Below are 20,272 nucleotides of genomic sequence, written 5' to 3' on the forward strand. Positions count from 1 at the left end.
TTCTGACTTTGAGTGGGGCAAGAAATGGAAGAAATGGTCATAGGAAGTTGTGTTTGGGTGGTTTGACTTCTGATTGGGCTTTAGGCATCTGAAAACTGAGTGCTTTTTTAATCCAGATTTCCCTTCGAAACCTCTCTCTGTGCACAAACCCTATACCTCAGACAATTCTTGGCGGGCCAGAAAGGCTTTGCTTGGATATGAATTTAGTGTGGGGGTCTTCCCGGGGTCCCGTGTTGTCCATCCCTCTAGTCTCTCCCACTGCCCCCCCCCAATAACATTAACCTTTCATGTAAAGAACGGAAAAATTGAGTACTGTCTCAAGGTCACTGGATCATAAGTGGCATTTGGCATAGTTAGCTGGTTTGGCGTTTGGTGAGAGATTTCTGCTTTATATTTGAGCAAAAGATTTCTTGGCGGGAGGCCTCTATGCTGTGTTGCCAGTGCTCGCTTGCCCTGTGTACAGGGTTTGCCCCCTTCCCTCCCCTGACGGGTCGTTTTAATCCTCTTGCCTATAAACAAGTGCAGTTTTCAGAACGTGTGTGGGGCCAGCTCACATGACCTTGGTTATCTCCTCATGGGGTAACCAGCATCAGCTTTAGATACCATGGTCACTTGACGTGGCAGAGCAGAGCTGTCAGTAAAGAGGTGGAGACGCCAGGAGGACGCCTGGGTTGGCCGGGGAAGGTATGGTGGTCCCCCCCGCCCCCCGCCCTTACTCAGTTTTGCTTTCTGCAGTTTCAGTAGCCCCTGGTCACCCTCGGTCCAGAAGCAGATGATCTTCTGACCTATCGTCGGAAGGTCAGTAGTAGCCTAACCCTGCGTCACAATGTCTACATCCTTCACCTCATTTCGTCTCACCACGTAGGCATCGTATCATCTCACATCCTGACAAGAAGGGGGAATACAGTACAGAAAGATATTTTGAGAGAGCACATTCACATGACTTCTATTACAGTATACTGTTTAAATTGTTTCTTTTTATTATTAGTTATTGTTGTCAGCCTCTTACTGTGCTTAGTTTATAAATCAGACTTACCATAGGTGTGCATGTATAGGAAAATTCACAGTATATGGTTGACCCTTCAACAGCGTAGGTGTTAAGGGTACTGACCCCCACAGAGTCAAATCTGTATGTAATTTTTTGACTCTCCCAGAACTTAACTACCTGCAGCCTACTGTTGACCTTACGGATCGTATGAACAGTTGATTAACCCATATTTTGTACGTTTTATATGTAATATAGTGTATTCTTTTTTTTTTTTTAACGTTTATTTATTTTTTTTTTTTGAGAAGAGAGAGACAGAGCATGAGCGGGGGAGGAGAGAGAAAGAGGGAGACACAGAATCCGAAATAGGCTCCAGGCTCTGAGCTGTCAGCACAGAGCCCGACGCAGGGCTCAAACTCAGCGACAGCGAGATCGTGACCTGAGCCGAAGTCGGACGCTTAACCGACTGAGCCACCCAGGCGCCCCAAGTGTATTCTTAACAATAAACTGGAGAAAAGAAAATGTCACTAAGAAAGTCATAAGAAAAGGGCACCCGGATGTCTCAGTCGGTTAAGCGTCCAGCTCTTGATTTCGGTTCAGGTCATGATCTTGTGGGTTCATGAGTTTGGAGTTCCTTGCAGCGAGGAGCCTGCCTGGGATTCTCTCTCTTCCTCTCCCTCTGTCCCTCCCCCTCCCCCAACGTGTGCACCTGCGTGCTCTGGTGCGCACCTGCGTGCTTTCATGGGCACACACTGTGTCTCTCTCAAGATAAATAAGTCAGAAGAAGAAAAAATACATAGTACTGTACTGTGTCGGAAAAAAATCCGTGTATAAATGGACCCGCGCAGTTCAAGGCTCAGCTGTATGTAGGGTTTGGTACTGTCTGTGGCTCCAGGCATCTACTGGGGGTCCTGGAGTATATCCCCCATGGATGAGCAGAGACTGCTGTCAGTGGGGGTGGGGGTGTGATTCCTTAGTGGGGAGCAGTAGGAAGAGTCCACTCCCGTGGGGTAAGAGTGAGAAGCAGTTTCGTTCCTTCTTGCTTTTACTGTTCCTGAATTCCTACTTCTGGTGTCTCATTTATCTTTCTCCTGTATCTCAAATCCTGGCTGCGGGGGGCCCCCGGACACGCAGCTGTTTCAGGAAGCTGCCCCTGAGACAGATGCAGGCTCCTTCATGGATACAGAACCCGGCACCGAAAATCCCATCTTCCCAAACAGTGATTTTGTTGTGTTGTGCGAAGGACAGCTGGTGGTGGGAGCCTGGCCGCCACAGAAGGCCGCCGAGCCTCTGAGCCAGAGGCGCCCAGGAGCCGGGGTGCAGCTGCATTTTCACCGCGGCCGCCCCCCACCCCCCACCCGCCCCATGCAGGTCTCCCTCGCCTCACTACTGAAGAGGCAGCACTCAGTGCATAGCAGGGACTCTGGCCACACTGTGTGTGAGTTGTGTCTGTTTCTTAAATATCTGTCCCATTTCTCCTTGTGACTGTTGACTTGCAGAGGTTCATGTATCTGGAAAATTTTGAGAACATTGCTGACATCGTATACCTCGGGAATCGTGGGATATACTCTGGATCTTCCTAGGGTGGGATCTGTGTGTTGAATGTGCTTCTTACCAGGGGAGAGCAGAGTGGCCTTTTATGGAAGGGATAAAACAGTTGAGCTGCTGAAGCCTTCGCTGGCTCTGCCAGAAAAACCCAAGTCCAAGTCCAGGCCGTGCCAACAGATGACCAGAACGTGGTCTTCATCTCAAGAGCTCTCCCGGGCCAGTTTGGAAAGATCTATCTCTTTTTGGAGATAGAGAGCATTTTTGATGAACATTGGGTAAAGAAGTTAAAGCCAAAACTCATATCTTTTTCTGGTAACCTACAGAGTAAGTTGAGAAAGCATGTGGAATTATAGTAATAATAGCTAGCATGTCGTGAGCATGTATTACATGCCAGGCATTGTTCTAAGTATTTTGGATGGGGTTTGATATTTCGACAATTCTGACCTCATACCTTTTGTTTTCTCTTGGTAGGAACCCCCTTATGCCTTTGGGGTCTCTGTCTGTGGTGGGTGCATGGACTAGATAGAACAACAGAATGAGCAGCAGTGGCCTCTTGCTGCCCGGCTAGCTTCGTCTGATCGGAGGTATCCTGGGTGGCGTTTCCCTCCCAATCTTAAGATCTTTGTTTAGGCCACCGTGCCTGTTGGCAATAGGGCCGCCCTTCGGGATTTGTTGGGGAGGGTCTGTTTGCCTTGGTAGGCACCCTTTCTTCCCTGCCCTCTCTAGGTAAATTCGGAGGTGAAGAGCTAAAGACTTGACTGCTTGCCTCCTTCAGAATAACCAGCATTCTCTTGTCTGCAGTCTGTGCCCGGCAGTGGCCCCTTTCTTCCCCAGCACCACCTGTTAATCGGGGGTGGTTCTAGTTCCCGAGGGCTTCCACCGGCACTGAGCTAATCCGTACCAAAGAGCCCTCCTCCCAGGTTCGTGTCAGAGCTCAGAAAGCTCAGACTGTTTCCTCGGACTTTGAAAAGATGAATTAAAGTGTAAAAAAGTGCTTTTTAAATTTTTTTTTTTTTCAACGTTTATTTATTTTTGGGACAGAGAGAGACAGAGCATGAACGGGGGAGGGGCAGAGAGAGAAGGAGACACAGAATCGGAAACAGGCTCTAGGCTCTGAGCCATCAGCCCAGAGCCCGACGCGGGGCTCGAACTCACGGACCGCGAGATCGTGACCTGGCTGAAGTCGGACGCTTAACCGACTGCGCCACCCAGGCGCCCCAAAAAGTGCTTTTTAAGGAGGCGATTGTAATGGATGATGGCTGTCATTTCATTTACTATATATACACTCTGCTCCCTAGGTCAGCCCCACCAACTAGGATGCCCCGAGTAGAGCTGCCATTGCCGCCAGAGGAGGAGCAGTGTTTGGCTTTAGGGGACACCTGGGCCTAAAGTTACAAGCTGACATGTACACAAGCGTCCCTAAGAAACTTTCCAGCCTTCTCCACCTAACTTTATATATATATACATATATATTTTATTTTGGGGAGAGTGCGAGCAGTGGAGGGGCAGAGAGAGGGGGACAGAGGATCCAGAGCGGGCTCTGCGCTGACAGGCTGACAGCAGCGAGCCCGATGTGGGGCTTGAACTCATGCACCTCGAGATCATGACCTGAGCCCACGTCGGACGCTCAACCGACCGAGCCACCCAGGTGCCCAGTCCACCTAACTTCTGACAAATGAGTCCTCTTCCAAACATCTGGCCAGCTAGCCAAGGCACCTGCCCAGGTCATGGCCACTTAGTAATAGGGTCCAGCAGTCCCAGGGTTGAGGCCATAGTGGCAGCAGTGGGCCCAGTGACTTTTACAGGAAGTACATCCCCAGCTTCAGGTGCCAAACAAAGAGACTGTTCTAAAGAACACTGGCCCCTGATGTGTCAAGGGACGGTCCCAGGTTCCCTTTTCTTCTCCAACTGGAACTGGAAGTTCTCCTACCTGGTCTTTCGTAGTTATCCCTTCTCTCCTAGAAGGCAGTACCCACTCAAAATTCCTTTTGAAACTCCAGCCTCTTTTCTCACCTCTGCCTGGGTTCATTTCGCATTCCCTCCCTCCTACGCAACCATGCCGGATGCTTTGAAGCCCCCTCCGCCAGCTCAGGTCCTCTTGTTTTAGGCCCTCACCCAGGGTTTGAAGGTTACCGAGCCTTGGTTTCTGCTGCCCGTGCTGCTTGTGGGGAGCAAAGATACGTTCCTGGGTCCCGAGGTAGAACTGAGTTAATTTTCCTGTTCCGGACTATGGTTCGCATCTTACGTACGGATAACCCACTGCTTCAGACACAATGGTGGGCCCTCACAAGCCGGCCTGAGACAGCCACCATTTGTTCCTTCTCCGAACGAACGGAACTTTTGGTAAGTTGGAGATCCCTTGGCTAACGTGCTGCAGCAGGTTTGTTTGCATGTGCCTTGTGGAAGCGCTCTCAGTTTGTAGTGCTGTCGCACCGTCTATTAGAAAAAGTAAGTTGTCCTTCTGGATATCAAGTGACAAAGACAAAAACACAGACGCCACTTCCCACCCAGAAAGGTGGTCTGAGAGCCACACTCGCTCCCGTGATTGCTCTAAGGGACAAGTGAGTCCAAATTCTTAATTTTAGCTGATCGGACTCATTGTCAGGAGGCGCCGTAAACAGCTCGGCGGCCCTCACCCGCTTGCGTTCCTGACGATCTGCTGGAGGAGGAAGATGACGCCTCGGCCTGTGAGCGGGCGCAGCCCGGCGGGGGTTTGGTTTGCTCGTGCAGAGAGCGGCCGGTTGGATTTTTGATGGTCCTGTAAGTGGAACAGCCACACGGCAGCCCGGCCAGGTGGGAACGGTTTCGAGGCGGTGACAGCCTTAGGTGCTTTCTCTTACTTCTTCTCCTGCGTGAGCTCTGACCCCTGGCCGTGGTGACTTCTGGGGCAGCAAGCGTCAGCCCGGTGTTTTTTCTGATACTTCCTTCTCCTCCAACACCCTCTTTGAAACCAGAGGAGTAGGAAGGCAGTCTTTTTTCCACTTCCAGGGGAAGCTGCAGTGGAAGGAGGCACATGTCTTATTCAGCACCTTCCAGTGTGGAGCTGGAACTGGACAGGACCCAGAAGGCCTGTTTCCCAGCCTGGGGCTGGATCTGCTCCTCAGCAAAAAAAAAAAAAAAAAAAAAAGTTATAAGAAAACCATGTTGGAAACGGCAGAGACAAGGGGTTAAATCTGCACCCAGGTAGAAAGGCTGTTGCATAAACGCTGAGAGAGGTTTTTTTCTTGTTGTTGTTGTTTTTTTTGTTTTGTTTTGTTTTTCTTTTTTAAGATCTCGTGCTTCTTTTTTACTTTGTGTTGGCAAAAACCCCAGGAGAAGATGGGAGATTCTGGGAGGAGATGATTATGCCGGGTGAGTCAACTGAGCTCCCCAGCTGCCGTTTTTAGTTCCTTTGCTTTTCTGTAACAGGAGGCAGCTTGGGGAGGGGTGGGGGGGCAGGGGGGAATGCCGATTTGTGCAGCAGGACAGGAGGCAGGTGTGTATGGGTGAATCGTTTTGGCATTCTGGGGTTGACAGGGCCCTACAGTCATGACGTTGGTCCAAGGAGGAAATATTAAAGCAGAGCTGTCTGAGTGTGGCACACAGTAAGTGTCCCCTACGAGTCACGGTCACCTCCCCAAATCGGTAGCTTTTAGAATGGCCCGAGCTGCATCGCACCGCCCCAGCAAGACACGGTGGTTTTGATGGCCAAGCGGTGGTGGGATCGAATGTGAAGAGGCAGAGAGATGGGTCTTAAGCGGGAGGGCCCAGTGGTTGTTGGGCATCAGGAAGTTTGGAGGAGAGGGCTCCCCCTCTGTGGTGAAAGGAAGGCTCGGGCTGGTTTGAGGGGGTCGGGGATGGGAGCGTGTGGGTGTCGGCCGTCCCATCCCTGGCTGTGCCCGTATTCCGAGTCTGCCTCCAGTTCACCTTGGTGACCACCTTTACCTCCAGCTTTGGGTGAGGAAGGAGCACCGAGGGCCTCGTCACCGCCTGAGAAAGCTTGTTAATGGAAAGAACACTCCATAGATGTCCTCCATTCTTGGGAGAGGGGGTCTCGTGGCTTCCTGCCCGCTTGGATGTTGTCTGCAGAGGACACAGATGGGAGTTACTGGTGTGGGTCCCAGAGACCGTCATGAAGATGCCCCCACACATCTCCTCCTTTATTCATTCATACGCACGTATTCATTCAGTACCTATCGAATACTCCTGCTCTGTGCTAGAGGCATTGTTGTGGGCCGTGAACACACCAGGGCCCTCCCTTCAGAGCGTTGTCTGGTGGGAAGGCCAGACGGTAGCCAGCAACTTCAAAGGGCAGCAGCTGCCTTGAAAGAGGAGAAAAGGGTCTTTGGCAAGAGGTTCTGATCTTCCTTCTGCCTTTGTCTTGGCTTCCAAGAGGGTGGCTGTAAGGATCAAAAACTGGCACCGTTTTTATTCCTCAACTATTTCAACGTGGGCCAGCCGGGCACAGGCACCCTTAGGCACCGAGGGCGTACGAAAGCGAGCGAGATGCCGTCTCTGACCTCTCAGAGCTCCGGGAGGTTCAGGCGTGGAGACGCACGGTCACAAGAGATGAATGGGTACCGACAGGGCGCTGTGAGAGCCAGAGAAGGGAGAGATCACTCTCTGCTGAGAAGGTGTTGGGCTGATTCTTTGAACAAAAGGATTTGGGCTAACCTAGGGATGAGAGCGTGTACTGCCCTGGATCCCTTCAAAAGAAGACGTTACGTGATAGCTGGAGCCTTGCCCTTGGTGTGCGTGCGCCTGGGTGGCGCTTACACACCACGGTTCGAACCGTTCCCAGCCGGCAGCCAGAGTGGTGGGGCTGGGATCCCACCGCGGACCTGTGACTCCAGAGCGACCCCCCTTCCCACCGTGCCGCGTCCAGCCGGACAGCGTGCCACACAGAAACAGAAACTACTAGGCAAAGGACAGGAAGGAAGAGGGAGGCCCGGACACCTCAGCCGCACTGGTTGGTCTCCATCAATCCTCTGTAAAGTGAGCCAAACCCTTCTGCTGCAGGCTGTCTCCTGCCTCCCCCAGAGCCCTGGGCTGCTGGCAGGCTGACTCTCCTGTGATATGGAGGAACTTGTTGGTCTCCATGGTTACGGGAACCCACTGGTACGGGCGGCGCCGAGTGGAGTGTGAGGCTGGCAATGAGAGCTTCCCCCAGCCCTTGGCACCATGTGGTACTGGTATGTCGGCTGTTTCTTGGACCTTTTCTGGGAGGAAGGAGTTAAGGAACCCATGAGGAAGGGAAGAGCAGGCACACCTTCCTCCTCTTCTGGGCTCCTTAGAGGCCGGAGGCGTGGCTGCCTTCTCATTCACCCGCTCCCCTTGGCAAGAGTGGTTTTATGTTAGGAAAGAGGGTCCTTTTGCCCGACAACCCAGCTGTGGTAGAAATTGGACTTTTCCTTATTCCAGAAGCAATACCAGCTTTACTGCGCTGGTGTTTGTGGTCAAGTCTGTAGCGATGACAGATGACAGCTCTTCTCAGGGCTCAGAGGACTCCTTGAGAGGGGAAGCAGGTTCCTCCCCGAAAGTAAAATGAGATTGTAGGAAACGTTGTCAAGACCTCGCTGCACAATGGGTGCTGTGGTCCACACTGGCGTGGGTTTCTTCATTTTGTCTTCATGCCGATCTTGTGAAGTGGGTGCAGCTGGTGTCCACATGTCCCAAACGAGGAAGCTGAGATCTAGAGAAGTCAAGGAATCTTGGTCGTGCTCGGTGAACTAGTAAGGAGCAAAGGCAGGGCTCCCGCCCCAGACCCGCCTGGAGCTCTGCCGTGCTCTCCCGCCTCCTTTGCTAAGTAAGCAGAGATACTGTGGTGAATCTACTAGACAGTTCCCTCCTCTAAACTCCTAGAAGGCAGGAACCAGCTCTCTCTGAACTTTGCAACTGGCCCTGGCTCCAGAGGTAGGCACTCAACAGAGGCTTGCTGAGTCAGCAGTGGTAACTGGGGACTGAGATTGAGCCCAAGACCCCAGTGAGCAAATTCTCAGGGATGAGGTACTGGACGCTTGCAAAGCTCTGGTTGCTCAGTAGAATCCACCTGTTTGGGGAAGAGCCCAGCATTTCAAGTGGCTGCAAAGGCAGGAGATTTGAGGCACGCTCATGGCATTGTGGCTCTCGTGTGTGAAGGGGAGCGAGCTGGAGGTGCTGGGTCGGTGCTGACCTCTTCGCAGGCACATGCTGCTGACCTCTGCCGTGGCTGCTTTGAGGCCTCCAGGCCGCTCCCCTTCTGGCCCAGGCCGCAGTGCTGGTCTCCCTGCCTTGGGGTGAGACTTGCAGCTCAAAGAGCTAAAGGGCAGTGAACCACCTTGCTTTTGACTTTGGTGCTTCCGCCGTAGGCTCCCGCAGGTCTCCTTTATGGGGGAGACACCTGCCGTGGCTGGAAAGAGGGAGCAACCTTTTGACACGGCACCACCTCCCTTCCACACCAGGGCATTAAGGGAACATGGGGGGTCCCCCTGGGGGAGTAATTTGGGGGTGAGGAGGACGCATCCCACCTCTCTACGGGTCAGTGCTTACCGAAGCCTTATACGATGCCTCCTACCCACAATGCTCCTCTGGTTTATTGACTCTTGGCAGTTGAGGGTGACAGTTGCTCAGGACTAAAGGATGCAAGGAAGGCTCCTGGATGCAGTGAGGGAGGAAGGGTGAAAGAACTAGCGACTCACCAGGTCCACGTGACTTGCCAGCTCAGTCATACCCATTTCTCCCCAGCCTCTGTGTTAGCTCGGTACTTCCTCAGTTTACAGAACCCCTTACTGCTTCCCACAAACAGGATTGAGGAAACAGTCCTTCTGTCACATTACAAAACCCTAGGGACTAGAAAAATGAAGCCATTTGATCCTGTCTGGTCCTCTGAGTGGTCGCAGGCAAGCCCGAGCCGAGGGTCCAGAGGGGTGAGAGCAGGGTGTGCTACGGGCCCCCCTGGGGACACCCTCACAATAGCCCTGTGGCAATGGCCTGAGCCAGACACTGGCTTTCCTGCTGCCCTAGGCAACTCTCCCCTCCTCCTAGCATGGAGAGGCGGAGCCAGGGACTTACCTTCTTTGGGGGGAAATAAGACAGATCAGGCATCAAGAAAGGTTGATGAGAAGCCAACAAAGGGGACCGTGAGGAACAGGCAAGTGGTGGCGTGGACACGGAAGCCCTGGGCTCCAGTCCCGCTCTGTGCTGGGAGGCCATGGGACCTTGGGCAAGTCTCACACCTTCTGTGCTTCAGTTTCTCACATGTAACGTGAGGATGCTACCTATAAGGGTGGGGAGCGTAGGAAATACGTGGCAGCAGAAGGTAGTGTCAGAAACATCAAATCTGTTGGCCAGGGCTCATGTGTTAGGTGAACACTGAGTAGTGTGGTCTCCCTGGGATCTGGGCTCAGGTGCTGGGGGGGGGGGGGTGCACAGAGGAGCCTTCGTTTGCCCTTCCATAGAGGGGTTTATGGCCTACCAGCATGAGATCTCTCAAGAGTTTCTTAGCGGGAAAGATCCTAACCGGAGAAATGGAAGGAATTCGAAGTAGATCTGGGAGCCAGAAGAAAGGTGTGCCCAGGACTCAGAACTCAGACAAGGGGGGTCTCCAGGAGCCCCATGTTAAGCAGGTGCCCAGACAGCAGGGCTTTGCAGGGGGGAAGGCATGAGCTCCAGCATCCCTGCTGCCCCCAGCCCTCCAAGTTCTTAAAACAGTATCGTTGGGGTGGGAGGGGGCGGTGATGGAGACTACCTGGAGGTTAGGCAGGAACCTAGGGATGGACTCCCAGAAGCAGGGCTGGAAGGGACTCAGAGGGACATTTGGTTGGTTCTCCATCTTTTGGGCAAGTTGTAGGATTAAATGCCTCATTCTGTATCAGTGACGAAGGTTTTTAGTCTAGAACCCATCGACCTCTAAAGGGGCTTCTTCACGGGGTCCCAGAACTCCCTGAAATGATGTCCAGAATATTTTATGTCTAAGTGGATTATGCGTTTTCTAAGTTAAACACTGCTTTTTGTGAAGCAGGAGGTCCATCTGCCACTGTTGGATTGCTGGTTTCTGCTTAACCCCCGCCTTGTTCTCGGCGGGTAGTTTGCCGGTCCAGCAGCAAGGCTGCTGCTCTCTGGGTCGGCACGCCTGATTCACGCACACGCCTCCCAGCCAATTGGAGCCCCTACCCAGGTCCCACCTGCTGCGGGTGAGATAAGGACTTTTATGACCGCCCTGGCTGGAGTGAGGCTCCTCGCCCTCTCCCAGCTGTTACCCGGCAAAGCACCTTGGGGAGGGTGGGGCAGCCCGCTTCCGGGGAGGGGGAGGGGAGGGGAGAAGGAAGTTGATCTAAACCCGCCTCTTTCTCTCTCTCTGTCTGCCTTCCTTCCCCTTCCCTTCCTGCCCCTTTCCTCCCACCTTGCTCCCGGTGTAGTGTCCTGGGACTGCGTGCGTTTTCTGGCCACCAGGCCCTGGCCTGCGGGAAGCTGTGGGGCTTTTCGTCCCTGTTGCTCTCCTTGCCAAGCCCGGTCTCCCTCTGCTACTGGTGGTTTCGGTTGCGACACAGTCCAGGTTCCCAGGCAAGAGCTGCTCGGGCCTGGCTGCTTCACTGTTTTTCACTGAGGAGGTGGTGGAAGGTGTCGCCTGCTTCGGCTGAGTAAGGGTGGCTGGCAGAGCCGGCAGCCCCCGCCCTGGGCCTGGCTCTTCCCGGCCTCTGTACTTTGCCCTCGCTGCCTGACAGGTTCTGCTGTGGGCTCCGCTGAATGGAAGCTGCCGGTAGTCCTTGTCCCTTTCTCCAGCCGGGTATGTTTTCCCCTTCTCTGCTGTAGGATTGCCCCCATCCTCCCTCCTCCCTCCCACCCAAACACAGGATCTTTAAAGAATTGCTAAGTGGAGCCAGGCGCTAGCACAGGTAGTAAAATTCGTGGAAAGAGGCACTGGCTGGGAAGGGAAGAGGGGGCAAATGCCAGAAGAGTCTCCACGGGTTGAGTCAGCAGGCGCCCCCCAGGGTGAGAGGAGAACCAGGGAGGGTGCGCCGGTGGGAGACTGGGATCTGGGGCGGCCGGCCGCCCGGGGCCAGTGCCCAGGGGACCCTTTTCTTCCTCCCACGGGGCCCAGGCATACTGTGCCTCTGGCCAGGGAGTGCCTGCCTGTCACCCTTCCGAGTCCTGGGGAAGTCTCAGGACACTTGAGGCCAGGCCTGAATGCCCAGCCCCACAGCATGAGCCGTTCTCGGGGAGCACTGTGCTCAGGGAGAACTGTTGGTAGGAGCCCCCAGCATTAGGGAAGGGGCCCTGCCTACCTGAGTCAGCGCTGGGCCTCCGGGGTGGAGGCTGTCTTCCGGGCGAAGCTGGCAACACGCCTAAGGCTGAGTTTGGAGATCCCAGGTTGAAGGGCCCACTGGATAGAAGGCCCTTTCTCTTCTCCCTGGGTTCTACATTCCACCATCTGTTGAGCCCCCGAAGCGGTTCCAGTCCTGCTTCTGGGTCAAGCGTGCTTGAGTAACCTGTGTGGTCTGCCCTTGGTCCCAGATACTGTCTCACAGGGCAACCCCCTGTTCTTTCCAAAAGCTGCCTGAGAGCCATGCTGTCAACTTGCAACAGACATGCTCAGATTTTTAGGGTCTGCCTGTGGTACGCTGTGGGCCAGAGCTTTGGGGATGTCTGGTGTTCCTACCTTACTGTGAGCAAGGAGGACAGAGGTGGAGGGAAGAGTGTGGATTTAGCGAAATCCTGGGGGCTGTGGGGGGGGCCTGGAAGGGCAGCCAGTCCCCAGCCCCCCACACAGTGGTGAGATCTGGGTCTGCGCTGAGTGGGCCTAGTCAGGACCGTGGAAGAGACAGACGGTCTCCATGCCCTTACCTCCACTTTAGCCTTCAGGGCGGCCACCTCACATGGGGCCTCGGTCCAAGAAACGTTTTCTACTGGAGACTTTCTCTTTTCTCCACTCCCTTTCTCCTTTCTTCACTTCCTCCCCTGGACTCTCCTCACCCTGGCCCCCCCCATCCCTGCTGTGTCTCAGAGAAGAGGTGAAAGGGAGGGACGGCTACGCTCTTTTGAGTCCTGAGAGTTGGGTGATTCGGTCCTGAAAGGGGAGTGGGTGAATTTGGGAGCAGGGGATCAAAGAGCACAGCCCCTGTTCTCTGCTTCTCTGGGTCCTGGACAAGCAGAACCTTCCCTCTGTTCCGGATGCCCGGCTTGGAACCAGCCCTTCACGGCTGTCCTGTCTAGTCGCCTCCCGTGAAGGCTGGAGGTGCTGGTGCAGGCTAGGAGGGCTCCACTAAGAGGTGGAAGTCTTGTTGACAAAGACAACAGTATTTGGGAACTAAAAATAATTGCGATACGGGTCGCTCTTCATGCTGCACTGGATAAAGCATTTTATGCGTGTTCTCTCACCTCAAGTGAAGTTGGGAATATTTTATCACCGCTTTACAGATGAGAAAACTAATACCAGTAAGTAGGGGAGCCAGGACTTGAACCTAGTTCTGCTGGGCAGAGCTCCTCGGCCCCCGCTAGACCATCTCCTGACCCAGATGTGTGGAATCACCGTGCACTGGTCATCTTTTGGATGGTTTCCTTCACCCTTTGTACTCTCATCTCCCTCTTAAGGGTGGTGTCGATAATAATAAAGTTAGCATGTGTTGAGTGATTGGCAGATTTAGGATTTGTCTCCGGCATTTGCACTCGTAACCACACCTCTCGACCCCTGAAAGGAGGGAGGTGGATGGCAGGGCCCCTCTTGTGTTTAGTTGACGTTTTGAGGCCCAGTGCGCAGCTGAGCCTGGCGGGGAAAGCCTTCCTGTTGTACCGCAGTGACCAGCCCCTGGAGCCAGGGACACCAAGAGGGATGGGCAGAGCAGAAGTCAAGAAGGACAGTAGGATTCCCAGATTTGGCTTCAGAGGGGCAGAGGGCCCAAACCTTCAAGTGTACGCTAAATTCCTGTTACAAATTTTGAGGACTTGGAGTCTGCCAAGTCCTCGGATCCTCAGAAAAGAGGGGAGGGACAAAGTCAGGAGGTGAATTGGTGGTTGCCGAGGACACTTTCCCACCCATCTTCCTCTCGTGAGAGCTAGGGCAGAGGGAAGGTCTCCCCTGTCACGCCCTCTGAGGCAGGCCAAGTAGAGAGCAGACAGTCTAGCAGCACTTGCCGGGAGGGTGGGACTGAGAAGAGGTAGGCCATGGAGGCCAGACCTTCAGGACCCTGGTGGACGGGGCTCAGGGTACCCTTTGGTAGACTGAGCCAAAGGCAAGTACCAGCAGGGCCGAGGAATGTCCTTGTCTCCAAGGGATGTGAACCCTACGGTTGCTTTGGCAGGGTAAAAAACAGATGTTTGAAAACCTATTGGTCTTAGGGGCGCCCGGGTGGCTCAGTCGGTTGAGTGTCCCGAGTTTGGCTCAGGTCATGATCTCATGGCTTGTGAGTTCGAGTCCCATGTCGGGCTCTCTGCTGTCAGCGCGGAGCCTGCTCGGGATCCTCTGTCCCTCACCCTCTCTCTCTTTCTGCCCCTCCCCTGCTTGCACTCTCTCTCAAAAAAATAAACATTAAAAAAAAAAAAAAGAAGAAGAAAGAAAGAAAAAGAAAATCTCTGTTCTAGCAAACACTGAGGACCAACCAGGTTTAAGTGAGCAACCGGGTGTCTGAAGCACAGAGGCCAAGAGAGTTGGGTGGGCTGGAGTGGGCAGACAGCAAAGGCTTTGAGGACCTGACTGGTGAGGACTTGCAGGAGAGAGAACACTCCCTAAAGGGCAAAAGAGGTTAAAAGGGACTCTGCTGAGATGTCAGGAACCTTTCCCTTCAAAAGCTGCCATATGCATAGGGTCTTTTTTCTCCTCGAAGGCCTAAATCCATGAGCTTTCAGGATCCGAGTCAGACAGTTTACCCCAAATCAGCCAGCAGCTACCATGCAAAGAGAAAAAAAAGGCCTTCCTTGATGGCAAGGAAGAAGGGGGAACCGTCAGTAGCAGGGTATTTGCTTTGTGTTATTGTTTTTCTGCCTTGAAAGCATCTGGTTAGGGAAGCAAGCTTCTTCGAGAAACCCTGGACAGTTCTTTGGGTGGTAGCAAGTCATTTCTTTCCTCTGTGGTTTTGAAGGGCTTCATTACAGCCCCAGGGGGCCATGAAAGGAAGAAGTTTGACTCACACGCTTCTGGTCACCCCGCTCTCCTCCACGCTGTCTCCACACAGACTTGTCAAGGTAGCTCTGGATGGTTCTAGGACGAGGCTCTGGCCGCATTTTGCCCCAGTATGTGGGAGTGAGGGCATCTGGTGGTCTTTGAGAGTAAAAGTGGGGCTCCAAACACGATCAGACCAGACTCCCAGCACTTGTATTCACCTGTTCCCATGCCATACAGTCCACCCATTTATTTTATTTTTTACTTTTACTTTTATTTGAGAGTGTGCACAAGGAGAGGGGCAGAGGGGGCGAGAGCGAAAACCTTAAGCGGACTCCATGCTCAGCACAGAGCCCAACGTGGGGCCGATCCCACCACCCAGGGATCGTGACCTGAGCCGAAACCAAGAGTCGGACACACGACCAACTGAGCCAGCCAGGCACCCCACAATTCACCCATTGAAGGTGTACAAGTAACTGGCTTTGAGTAAATTCACAGAGCTGTGTATCCGTCACCACAGTCAACATTTCATTAGATTTTCGTTCTCACAGAAAGAAACCTCGTATCCCTTAGTTGTCCCCCCTAAATCTCCACCCTCCTCAGCCCTAGACTGATCTTTCTGTCTCTCTGGATTTGCCTGTTCTCAACATCTCAAATAGATGGGCTCATACAATACGTGGTCCTTTGTGACCAGCTTTATTCACGTAGTGGAAGGTTTTCAGGGTCTGTCCGTGTTGTAGCGCGTGTCACTGCTTCATTTCTTCTGATTGCCAACGAATATTCCACCACGTGGATATCCTGTAATGTGTCCGTCCGTTTGCCAACTGACAGACGTTTGTGTTGTTTCCCCTTTTTGGCTGTTGTGAATGTGGGCTGTTCCCAGCAGGCACTGGTGTATGAGTTTTTGTGTGGACGTCTGTTTCCACTTCTCTGATGTGCTGCACCTGGGAGTGGCACTGCCGGGTCACACGGTGACTCCGGGTTTAGCCCTCTGAGGAACACACAAGTCTTCGTGGACACGTGTGCGTTCGTCTGGGTTGCACCCTTTTTGTGTCACGTATGCAGAGCTGTTCAGTGCCGTTGCTGTCATTTCTGCGTCCTCACACCGTGGGCCCGAGCTGCGGGCCGTCCCGGGAGGGCAGACGGTTGCCTTGCTCAGACCCTGTCATTCGGCGTGTTCATTGAGCAGGTGTTTGAGTGAGCATCTCCCAGAATTCAGATCGTGTAGGGGCTGGGATCTATCAGTGAGTAAATGACGTACGCCCGCCTTCATGCGCTCCCGTCTCAACAGGATGGACGGCAAATCGGTGTAAAGTGACAAATGCTAAAGGTGAAGGTGAAGGGCGGCATGGCACTGAGTGCCGGGAAGGAATTCTGATGTTCTGCTGCGCAGCCTCACGGCGTGAAGAGGCAGCCGGGCGAGCAGTAGGAGGCGCTCTCCCGCAGGACGTGGAGGGCTGGTGGGTTGTTAAGGGCCGATTGCACCGCCCTGTGGTGCAGGGCCCGGGCTCCCACGCCCACGGGATGTTGGCACTGAAGACCGGCGCTCCTTATCTCCTCCTCCTCCCCCCACTGCCTTCTGACTCTGCCTGCCTGCCAGCCCCCTGCTGTCCGCCCCTCCCCACCCACCTCCGCCCCAGCCTCTTAGGTTTTTTTGCGGAGAGCTAAGGGCAACGATAAGGGGAACTGAGAAGTCAGCGTCCTGAAAGGTGTGCGTGTTTCCACCCCACAGCCCACCTTGGGACACCTTGACCCCAAGCCCAGCAGTAAGTCCAACATGCTGCGGGGCCGCAACTCAGCCGCCTCTGCTGACGAGCAGCCCCACATCGGCAACTACCGGCTCCTTAAGACCATCGGCAAGGGCAACTTCGCCAAGGTGAAGCTGGCCCGGCACATCCTGACCGGGAAGGAGGTGAGCTCTGGGGACGGGCCGTGGGGCGTGGCCGCACCCCCCAACTGTTGGCACCCAGGAGGTAGCGGTGGGACTGCTGCCACAGCCACCTCTTATTTGTCAGCTGGAAATGAAATCTGGACAGATAGATGTGTTGACGGGGATGGGGTTAGAGGAGGAGGGAGAGTCGAGTCCTGGGTCCCTCCTGTTCAGAGAGGGAAACTTGGGCTTTTTGTCTCATGTGCAGGTAGCTGTGAAGATCATTGACAAGACTCAACTGAACTCCTCCAGCCTCCAGAAAGTAAGCATACAACATCTTCTGTTCCTTTCTAAACCTCTCATCAGGGGTCAGCGATCCCGTGTGGGCCTCCCCTTGAATCCCCATTTTTAAAATCTCTTCGTCTTTTCACTGTCCCCAGTGCTCTGTGGCTCTGCTACCTGTGGGGCTCTGATGGGATCCACTGCATTGACTCCCCCTGGGTAGGCTTCCTGGCCACGGGCACTGGCTCTTTAGAAGCCTTTCTGCCCTTCCCTGCCATTTGGCCTGTCTGACCTACTTCCTGCATCATGTCATCTGCTGGCCTGTGGCCCTATGCAAAAACACAACGTTCCTAGCCATTTCTAGAAACATGCGTTTGGTGATTCCAAGATCTAGAACGATCTAGGGGAGTGGCTCTAGAAGTACAGGGATAAGAGGGGGCAGGGAGCCTGCCACCAGATTCTGTGCCAGCAGCCTTTTAGGGGATGAGTATAGAAGGTTGGGTTTTTAGAAGCTCGACTCCAGTTTCAAGCCCCTGACAGTTTGTGCAGATAAAGGACAGGTAGTCCCAGTTTGCCTTCTCACTCCTAGGCTTCTCTTGGCTAAAAGTCACAGAGTCATCCACATGTAGTGTTCGCTAGATGAGGTTGAACTTTTTCTTCCCTCCTTTATTTACAGTGGGAAACTGAGGTCAGTCTTAGCTGATCAGGGGAGTCCTCCAGGTGGGAACACATACCCCCCCCTCCCCCGGTCGGGAAACTATGAAGAGCTGGTAGGAACGCGAAAAGGAGGCTTTGATTTGCAGAATGAGACAGCTTGCCAGTGATGGGTTGACGTAGAACTGGACACTCTCTGCCCTCTCCTCCCATGCTGGGCTCCAGCAGTTGGGGGAAAGAGGAAGTCTCCCGTCTGGCTCCCCAAAAGCCTCCCCTGTTCAGGTCAGTCAGATTTCCTTGTGCCCCCATACTCCAGCTGACCCTGGCTCAGATTTTCTGATCTTGCTTCACCTGGTTCTCTCACGAGGTAAGCTGAAATTTTCTTTTCAGGAGCACCCTGTTATTTAAGAGAGGGCATAACCTCATGCTAACAGTCAACTACAGTGAGATTGAGAAGCTTAGGACTAGGGCTTGGGGGCTGGTATTGAGAGAGGCGTTCACAGAATTACGGTGTGGAGGTTGAGGTGCCTTGACACGCTGGCAGTCAAAAGCAAAGTGTTTCCTGGTTGATGCTCACTCAAGCCCCGGGATCCCCTCAAGGTTCTTTGGTTCAGAGGAAGCATTGCTGTCATCACCAGGGCTTTCCTGCTTGGGGCTTTCCCGAAGAAAGGGAAAGAGGGCTACTCTTGACATGTTGGCTCAGAGCCTACAGAGTAGGAGCCAGCTTGGTGTGGGCCATTTGGTCTTTGGTGCGGTCCAGCCTGCCATACGATAACTGCCAGAGTCAGCCTGGCCATCCTATTTCCTACCTCTTTTTCCTCCTTGCCTCTTCCTGACTGGCTGCAAGGCACCAATCCCGGACAAACGTAGCCAATTTAAAAGCCTTTTAACACACTCTGTTACCAAGGCCAGTCTGATTCTGGCCGAATCACTCTGTTTAAATCTGATCCCAGCAGTGATCCGTAGGAAGGACAACACTGAAGAATCTAGCCCCCTCAGGGTTCTCAGCTGAGCTCAGAAAACTCCATGTTCTCCCAGAGAATGTCCCTTCCAGGCCAAGCGGGTGCCCTCAGGGGAAGAACCCAGGCAGCTGCCTCCAGCCCCATTTCAGTGTTGCTTACGACCCCTGAGGTGGCGTCCAGGACTTTTTGCCTCTCATCCAAGACAACTGCTGGACCAGGGAAGAAAGCAAGAGAAACCTGGGCTCTAACATGAAAAGGGAGCCAAGTTCAGAATCGGATTCCTGAAGATTGGAAAGCCCGTCTCTTCCTTTTCAGCTCACAAAAGCTCTCGGACCTCCTTAAAGGGAAAACAAAAAACAAAAAAACCGTGTTCACTTTATCCCATGAACTATATCCTGAATTATCTCCAGAGGTCCTGGAGAGACCTCTCCTCCCCTTCCCACCCCCCACCCCCCAAAAAAACAACAAAACGCAAACAACTACTTCTGCTCTTTGTGCAAACGGTGAGGCCTGGAAGTTACCAAGATCCCACCTCCAGTTCTCTGGCCCCCGCAGAGGGGATGGAGTTCGTTTCTGTCATCTTTCTTTATGGAAATACATGGTTTGGAGTCCCTGATTTTGTTTCACAAAGAGAGCGTGAGTGTGTGGAGGTGGGCTTGATTAAAATTGGCATCAGCTATATATAGGAGCGGCTTCTTCTGTCACCACCCCAGAGGCCCAGGAGAGAAGGGCCTGCCCACCAGTGCAGAGCCCTCTGACTTCTGTAAACCAGAAGACGGTGGGGACCCCCCTGCCAGCCCCCACCCCTTCACACAGACCAAGCTGGAGGCTGTTTTGTCACTGAACTTTAGCAGCAGCCCTGGTTCTGAATATTCATGTACATGGGCTCACGCTCCCTCCTTCAGAGGCACCCAGCCAAACCCGTCTGCTCTTTGGGGGTTGGATTTGGGGAGACTGCAACAGAGGACACTTGGCCGCTTTAGCCAGATGCTGAACCCCAGGGTGCAAGTCGCTAGAGCCCAGCTTTCCTCCTGCCGACGCTTCTGCTCTCGTTCCCCTTCACCTACTTCTCAGCCATCAGGGACAGGCATGGGGGACCTGGACGGCTGCCCCATTTCTTTCCTCCGCCTGTTTTCTCTCTCGGGAAAAGAATTCAAACAGTGGCTCCATTTGGAGGGGACCTGAGGGGAGCAAGTGAAGCAAGCGTGACCCCTGGTATTTTATTTTCCAGCTATTCCGCGAAGTAAGAATAATGAAGGTTTTGAATCATCCCAACATAGGTGAGAACCAGATGCTGTTCCTTCCTTCCTTCCTCCTCCACAGCACGGCTCCACTTCCCAGCCTGTGTCCCTCCCCGAGGCAGTGCTTTCTGGAGTCAGGAGTCTTTGAGGATGCCTCTGGGGATGCCCAGCTCAAGATCCAGCCCTGCCCCTGGCACTCTGGGCTCTTCTTAGCAGTGTGGCTGCCACGAGAGGAGCTTGCCCTTGTGGCAGGGGCGGGGTGGGGGGACCTGTCATCCCCGGGATGCCCCTGTTCGCGTTAGGGCTCAGCGTGTGGCCCCTCCTACTTCTCTGAGTCACGGCTTGGCCCTTTCTGTTGCAGTTAAGTTATTTGAAGTGATCGAGACTGAAAAAACTCTCTACCTTGTCATGGAGTACGCTAGCGGAGGTAGGTGTGGAACCACCTCTTCCCACGGGCCCCTGTGTTCCCCGGCCCCGGGAAGCTCCGACCTAGACCCCACCCCTGTGTCTTGCAGGAGAGGTGTTTGATTACCTGGTGGCTCATGGCAGGATGAAAGAAAAAGAGGCTCGAGCCAAATTCCGCCAGGTGGGTGTGGCTCCCTGTGCGGAGTGTGGGCCCCACCTCTGCCCTTTGGGATTTGGCATACGAGGAGGAGCTGCCTGTCTCTAAGTGGGCTG

The 20,272-nt window shown here is 53.8% G+C and overlaps 1 protein-coding gene across 8 annotated transcripts in view; it reads left to right on the forward strand.

Annotated features, from left to right (window-relative positions):
* The window catches only part of MARK2 (microtubule affinity regulating kinase 2), a 57,698-nt gene that overhangs the window by 25,203 nt on the left and 12,223 nt on the right, over positions 1 to 20,272 (forward strand). For 4 of the 8 annotated variants that reach the window (XM_047071219.1, XM_047071218.1, XM_047071222.1 and 1 more), the window contains 5 exons: positions 16,318 to 16,497; positions 16,724 to 16,777; positions 19,585 to 19,633; positions 19,956 to 20,021; positions 20,110 to 20,180. In XM_047071219.1, coding sequence (XP_046927175.1) covers positions 16,318 to 16,497; positions 16,724 to 16,777; positions 19,585 to 19,633; positions 19,956 to 20,021; positions 20,110 to 20,180 — 420 coding nt within the window. Of the gene's footprint in view, positions 1 to 4,134; positions 4,877 to 11,103; positions 11,277 to 16,317; positions 16,498 to 16,723; positions 16,778 to 19,584; positions 19,634 to 19,955; positions 20,022 to 20,109; positions 20,181 to 20,272 lie in introns of those variants that run through there. The other 4 variants (XM_047071217.1, XM_047071220.1, XM_047071221.1 and 1 more) reach the window with 3 other exon arrangements.

Source organism: Lynx rufus, unplaced genomic scaffold (assembly GCF_022079265.1).
Source record: "Lynx rufus isolate CCGP_SWC_20201006 ecotype Redwood Valley unplaced genomic scaffold, mLynRuf1.p SCAF_9, whole genome shotgun sequence".
Classification (NCBI taxonomy): Eukaryota; Metazoa; Chordata; class Mammalia; order Carnivora; family Felidae; genus Lynx; species Lynx rufus.